At 40.5% G+C, this 7,591-nt stretch overlaps 1 protein-coding gene across 1 annotated transcript; it reads left to right on the top strand.

The window, feature by feature from the left end:
* Positions 1 to 284: 284 nt before the first annotated feature.
* On the top strand, positions 285 to 3,339 carry hoxb13a (homeobox B13a). The gene is made up of 2 exons (XM_044051185.1): positions 285 to 1,261; positions 2,692 to 3,339. Exons 1-2 carry the CDS (start codon positions 553 to 555, stop codon positions 2,937 to 2,939), a joined length of 957 nt encoding a protein of 318 aa, XP_043907120.1. The 5' UTR covers positions 285 to 552; the 3' UTR covers positions 2,940 to 3,339.
* The last annotated feature ends 4,252 nt before the right edge of the window (positions 3,340 to 7,591 follow it).

The following is a 7,591-nucleotide window of genomic DNA, read 5'->3' on the forward strand; positions in this document are numbered from 1 at the left end:
CAGCTGCACGACGCAAAGCAAAGCAGCGCATGAAGGAAGTTGAACCACGCTCTCCTCGTGCCACAGCTCGAGCCTCTTACAAAATATTTTTCTTTGATTGACAGTCCCCATCAAGACCCCCTCCCCCTTTCTCTTCTTGTCCCGTCACGTGGTCGTTCGGTTTCATCCAATGGACACGCGCCCCCCTCTTCTCCTGGTCCTGGGGGTTTGTTGCGTCAAGGTTGCGGCTGGGATGTAAGCGGAGGTCCAGCTGTTTACCCGGAGTCTTTGCCTGCATGCGAGCGAGTGCCGTCACTCAATGGTGCAGCAAGGCAGCGCGCGCGTGCTACCGCGGTGCGCGTGATGTTACAAGTGAATCAAAGCTAGCTGTGTGTGTGTGTGTATGTGTGTGTGTGTGTGTGTGTGGGCAGGAGAGCCAGCGGTCACAGCATAATTAATACTCACCAGAACAATATCACTCACTCAGCCGATGTAGCAGCAGCAGGATCGAATAAAAAAGTCTGAGCGGAAAAACGGCGACGAACGGAGGCCAGACCGGGAACAGTAGCGCCTATGACCGCCTCCCTGGTGCTGAACCCTCGCTGGCCAGCGGAAACGGTGATGTTCGTGTATGACAACAACCTGGACGACCTGAACAAGAACATGGAGGGGCTGGTGGGAAGCGGAAACTTCGCTACAGCGGCAAGCCAGTGCCGCAACATCATGGCGCACTCCGCGGCCGCGGCGGCTCTGGGCGGACACCCATCCGGCTTGGTGCATTCCTCCGCTGGCTACCCCACAGTGGACGTGTCCGCCTCGGGATCCGGTGAGACCGGCGCGTCTTCGGGGAAGCAGTGCGCGGCCGGACCGTGCCCTCCGCACCAGAGCTCCTCCGCCGCCACTGCGTTACCTTACAGCTATTTTGGTAACGGTTACTACCCGTGCAGGATGGGGCGGGGTTCTCTCAAGTCCTGCACTCAGGCGGCCGGAGCCGCGCTCAGCTCGCAGTACATGGACACGACAGTGAACTCTGACGAGTACCCGAACCACCGCGCCAAGGAGTTCGCCTTTTATCACGGCTATCCGAGCCCGTATCAGTCCATGGCCAGCTACCTGGACGTGTCGGTGGTCCAAACACTCGGCACCGGGGAGCCCCGCCACGACACCCTGCTCCCCATGGACAGCTACCAACCATGGGCTCTGACCAACGGCTGGGGGGGACAGATGTACTGTCCTAAGGACCAGGGACAGGCTGGACACCTGTGGAAGTCCGCACTAGCTGGTAACACAATTTCTTTTTTTTTTATTAACAATTAAATACACACATATAGACTTTAGCCTGAATAAAAGACAAATTACGAGACACCATTTGGCAGATTTCATCAATTAATTTTACAAGTAATGAACTGTAATTTAACCAGATGAATTTAATTAATCAGTATTCCGCTGCATATTTCAAATTAAGAGTGTTTTATTTTTCCTGTGATATTAAAATATTGTATATAAAGCACTTAAAGTATTGGAGAGTAGTGAAGGTCATACAAAGGACAGTCAGTGTTGAACAAAATAATCATTTACATTAATCATAATAGAACCAGTCCACGTGCCAAACGCTAAAAACAATCCCATCTGCTGTGAGCGCGCGGTTTGTGCAACTGATGCCCCAAAACAAGACAAGCTGTTTGGAATGTGACCATCACATTATCATCATTCATGTGAGCCTTGGCTTTACATCTGCTACTGCAGCGACACGTATACATATGACTTAAATCTACATGTCAAGTAATTATGCAGAAATGTTTGACAAGGTCACGTGTTGCTCGTGCTTAGAAATCAATTTAGTTTGATCAGAAATATCCACATGACTGAAGCTCGTAGATAATCGATACACTGATTGCAAGATTCTTTATTATAATCATATGGCTGATAACTGTATGTGACACCAAGGTCTTAAATCCCAGTGTCAGCTAGAGTTCGCAAAGAATATGAACATATGATCGTTAAAACGCTGATTTTGTAATACAAATAAAACCAGCATAATATATCAAAACTATCAACAATGTGATTCAAATGAAGCGCATTGAATAACAAATCTGTTTATAGTTAATCTGCAGTATATAGGGATGGACATATGACTGTAAATAATTAATTAAATAAATACTAACTAAATAAATGAGGTTAGGTTGCTGCTTATCTTGATAAATATCAGATTATTTAAGCGGATTTTGCTCTTGAGTCAAATGTCGGATACAAACATTAGTAAATTGTGATTTTGAACTTTTTCAACTAAAAAAAGCCATTTGATGATGATGAATACATGTGGTGTATACAAATAAAAATACATGTGTTAAATGTGTCGGTGTGTTTGCACCACGCGCAGACACTATATTGATATTTATATGAATATTTGCTACATTGCTGTATAGAAGAAAATAGATATCGCAATTATTGTCTAACTTTAATGTATTTGTTGTTGTTTTTGAGCCTTTGTGTTCAAGGACGTTTATGATGAGCAGGTGATGCTACAGCAGACAACACACGTCCACCATGTTGGCTGTCTGTCCAATCAGCACGAAGCCACAGACCCTGAACGCACCACAATATATAGTGACCAAGCAGAGTGTGTGTGTGTGTGTGTGTGTGTGAATCGAGCCTCACATTTCCCCCTTCTCCTGTCTCTCTCTCTCTGCCTGTGTATCCATACACGAACAGATGTGGTGGCTCACCAGCACGACGGCTCGCCTTTCCGCCGCGGCAGGAAGAAGCGGATCCCGTACACCAAGGTCCAACTGAAGGAGCTGGAGAAAGAGTACGCCGCCAACAAGTTCATCACCAAGGACAAGAGGAGGAAGATCTCCGCGGCCACAAACCTGTCCGAGAGGCAGATCACCATCTGGTTCCAGAACCGCAGGGTGAAGGAGAAGAAGTTCGTGGCCAAAGTGAAGCCCAGCGCGCAGTAGACACGAGCTTGACTGCACGTGTCCGCGATACGCGGCACATTCAAACTGAACTGAGAGAAACAAACAACAACATCAAGAAAATAAAAGACATTCGACTGTGGACGACTGTGCGTAAAACACAGAAGAAGAGGGAAACCGATTAAATAACAAGGACAACATGAGGTTCAAGTACATAATCAAAGTCCTCTGCATGAACCTTTCAAAGTCAGAGGCTTCCTGTAAATACAGCATCCTCCTGCCTGCATTCATCTGTCTGTCTCTCTGTCTGTTTTACTGTTAGTCAGTGTTGTGCGTGACCAGTATAGCCATTAGATAAAGAAACACACACTATGATGCTGTCCATATTGTTTATAACGCTTGTAAACCAGTAATCGTAAATAAATATTTTAATCCCCGTGTATTAGGTCGTACATGCATTTGTTGAAAGCTGTGGTCCAGATACGTGCACGCAGGAATTCTGATCCAGGGTGTTTACGAGAGCGCGAGTTCGTGTTTGAATCGCGGCCTCCGTGTGGAAACGTCACCGCAACAACACGACCAATGACCTGCGTGTCATTTTCACGCGTCTGGACAGAGCCATGGATGACACTGACCAAATATTCCAATTATTTACTTCACTGAAGAGAAATGCTGTTTGTGTACAGGCTGCAGTTGAAGCTGATTCCCTCCCAATAATAATAATAATATTTGACACAATGAAATGCACTATCGTGTTCTTCTGGTGGTGCTTATTAATATAATATACTAATATCGAAGTGAAAAATAGTCCACATTCAAGTTGCAGTATAAAGAATGAACAATGATCACGAGCGACACAAGGACAAATATTCACTGTACGGAACATAAACATCATATAGCTTTAAATGCTCGTCATGCACATGATACAACATTTCAGTGGAAAAGGAAGCGATGCAGTGTTAAACTGGACTGCCATTGTGTGTGTGTGTGTGTGTGTGTGTGTGTGAGAGAGAGGCGTTTGACCTTGAGACTAAGTCTACCGCGACTATTTTACAACAGTGGAGTGTTGTATCTGGTCAAGTAATAGCCACACACACACACACACACACACACCTCAGAGCCTCATCTTTATTTCAACCTCAACAACGTCAACAGCAGTTGTGTTTTAAATTAGAATAATAACATTCTCTCTGTTTAATTTTGTATTTGTTCATTATTATAATGAACGTATGGATGTTTGAGGGGATTTGATTTGTCGAGGCCGTTGGAACATGTGCTACCCGCGCGCGCGCGCGCTTGTAGCAGCTTTAACATAAACAGTCGCGCGTAATGTTGCTTAATTGATCAAATTTATTTTTAATTTAAATGTTGTGTCTTCGAGTCCCAGTGTTTCCAGAGTGTGTTTGGACACCTTCATTTACACTGGGGCTTGACTGCGCGTGTGTCCTCAGTTTAATTACCGCACGCGCCTCAGAAACTCCTGCGTATTAAATAATAATAATAATAATAATAATAATAATAATAATAATAATAATAATAATAATATAAGAACAATTGTTTCAAGTATGAACGTATATCTGTTAAATATTATGTTGCCTTTTACCTGTTACAGTCATTTTGGAAACACGGGCACCAAAACATGCGCGCCACCGGGCCGCGTCGACGTTTTCCTCATAAATTAAAATAAACAAGTACATATATAATACATCAATATAAATAAATATTTTCTAAAATAAATGTATTTAAAAACAAACAAACAAAACACAAATTGTTCGCAATGGTTGTGTGTGTGTGTGTATATATAAACATATATATATACACACACACATAGTTGTCATGTCTCGATTGGTTTTGCGTTGAAAACTTATTAGTTTTTAAAAACTCAATTTTCTTGCTTCTATTTGAAAACATTGAGCTATTTTTCACAGTCTGCCTGAAACACCATCCATAGATCACACGTACATAAATAACACATAACCGATAATTGAACATGCAGAAAATATGAATGAAAACATGTCAATATTCACGTTTATTATTTGAAGCTGCTGCCGCCACTGACACAATATCCTCAGAGAGAGAGAAGCAGAGTAGACTTTTCATTATAGACTCATTCATGTGGCGCAGGAGGAAACTCTGGCTTTGTTAATGGTGTGCGGTGTTTATGGGCTGCGCTGCGGCGATTAAACTGCGCTGATGCGACATTTCAGGTTGTTTTTTTTAACAGGGAAACAAAAAAAAACAAACAAACAAAAACAAAACGCAATGGTCAATGTGGACCTTTATCTGTGGCCACAGCAGGAGGAGGAGGAGGAGGAGGAGGAGGAGGAGGAGGAGGGACACAGAGGTACAGAGAATAAAATGCATTCTGATTAAAAAAGAAGCTGCTTTCTGACCTGTGTGTGTGTGTGTGAGAGAGAGACAGACAGACAGACAGACAGAGCGACCATTAAACATTAACATTGAACTTGACAAACGGCGGTGTGCTCTGTTGGCCTGTGTTGACTCGCTTTACTGCCCAGTCTCTGCCCTCCTTTAAAACCAACAATGCCGACGGAAGCCCGGCAGCTCATAAAGCCCGTCGTCCCCTTTGGTCCAAATACCAGAAAGAGAGAGACAGAGAGAGGGAGAGAGACAGGGAGAGAGACAGAGAGAGAGACTGGTCATCACTCTAATGTGCTTAGAAAACGAGTCAGTGTAAAATGTGGTATTTTAATGTAATTGTGTGAAATCATTTCTCCTCTTCAACACACATCATTTACATTTGTATACGTTGAACACAAGGTTTGAAGTGTTGAGTTAAACTTAACATTCACTAGAGTTAAGTTGAGTTTACTGACATTTGTAAGACAGCAGGTAAACGTTCATTACAACACTGACACGGCTGTGGAGGAAAACCTTTACATTTAAAGTGTTATAAATCTTAAAGGCATGCACACGTTTTTATATATGTGTTATAATCTCTCTAGATTGTTGAATCTCTGTATTAAGGAGGTATTTCTGAGACATATTAATATTGTGGAAAACTTTAGTTTGTAGAATACAATTACAACACAATAATGCATATATCATATTACAACACCAGACATGTGAATATATAGTTTGCCATCATACTTTTTTTATTTGGATCCATAACTTTTACTTGCTTACTTGTTGATTTATATATACATACTGTATATATATATATATATATATATATATATATATATATATATATATATATATATATATATATATATATATATATATTAATAAAATACCGGCCAATATAACATAAGAGAGAAAAGGTCATAAGATAAAAGGTCATCATCAGAAACACATGTTCAAGGTCAGAGGTCATGATGTAACAGAATAAATATTAAAAAAGTGGATATTTTTTTATCCACTTTTATCATCATAACTATTTCATTCTTTTATTAATATTTTTTATTTCATTTTACATTTAATCTTTGTCTGAAGGCAGTATTTAGAACTCATGTAAATCCTTCTGATGACATCATTACATGGAACAGAGGAAACATGGAGGAAGAATGAATGTGGTTTAAAAATCTGTATATACATATATACATATATGTATATATATATATACATATATGTATATATATATACACACATATATACATATATATGTATATGTATAAGACACATGTGCACTGTAAAAAAAAAAGTGAAAGCACCTTGATGAGTTCACAAATGTTTAATGTGTGAGATTTGACATTTAAAACCTCTTCTTTTTCTCTACGTGTGCTTACAGTGGATCATCTGTCCCAACTGAGTACAATGTTTATCACATTTTCAAAATAAATAAGAGCATATGTTCTAGCTGCAGAACTGAGAAGCACTTAAATAACATCATTTCAATATATATATAACCATAAAATACTCACATATCAAATGAACTTAGTTAACCAGCAGTGACTAAATCACAAGTCCATTGTTTTGTCATGGAATTTAACTTTGTACTTTGGTTATAATAATAACTGACTAAATGTTCTTGTTCTGTCTTTTCATCTTGAAGACGTGTAGAGTTAATACAAGTGAGCTGAGTTTAAGTGGACAAATAAATCTAAGGACACGCCCAATCTGGAGGTTATTAATATGTGCGACAGATTCAGTGATGGTGATTATAAAAAAGACACAATCATCAACACAATGAACAGAGTGAGAGAGAACGAAGCATTAACATGACCAGCATGAATATTACTATTACTATTACTAATATTACTAACTGAACTGCAGCATCATGCAAACTCCACACCGCACGACAAGTGGTCAGAGCTTCCCCATGGTATTTTCCTCTCATTCTTTGTCAGGGCCGGCTCAAGCCTTTATGGGGCCCTGAGCTGAATTTGCCCCCTGCTTGGCTATTATTGATACATTACTTTAGAGGGCAGTGAAATCACACAAATGGAATTGTGTTAATTCAAAGTCAACCAGTTTAGTGGCTTTGGTTTAGAAAACGTTTGCTCCTCATGAGGAATCTTCACATTACAAAATAAAACCAAATAACTTCAGATAAACAATATGTAGATATATAAATGTATCTATAGGTATGTGGATTGGTTTAATATGTTAACACTCTCCACACCCTATTGTACGGCTTTTTACGGCACTTTTCAATTATACAGTTGTAGCACGACTCAGCTCTACTTGACTCAACACTGCTGGTTTTTTCTATTTACCTGGAACCTGGTCCT

The sequence above is a fragment of the Solea senegalensis genome, linkage group LG19 (genome assembly GCF_019176455.1).
Source record: "Solea senegalensis isolate Sse05_10M linkage group LG19, IFAPA_SoseM_1, whole genome shotgun sequence".
Taxonomy (NCBI): domain Eukaryota; kingdom Metazoa; phylum Chordata; class Actinopteri; order Pleuronectiformes; family Soleidae; genus Solea; species Solea senegalensis.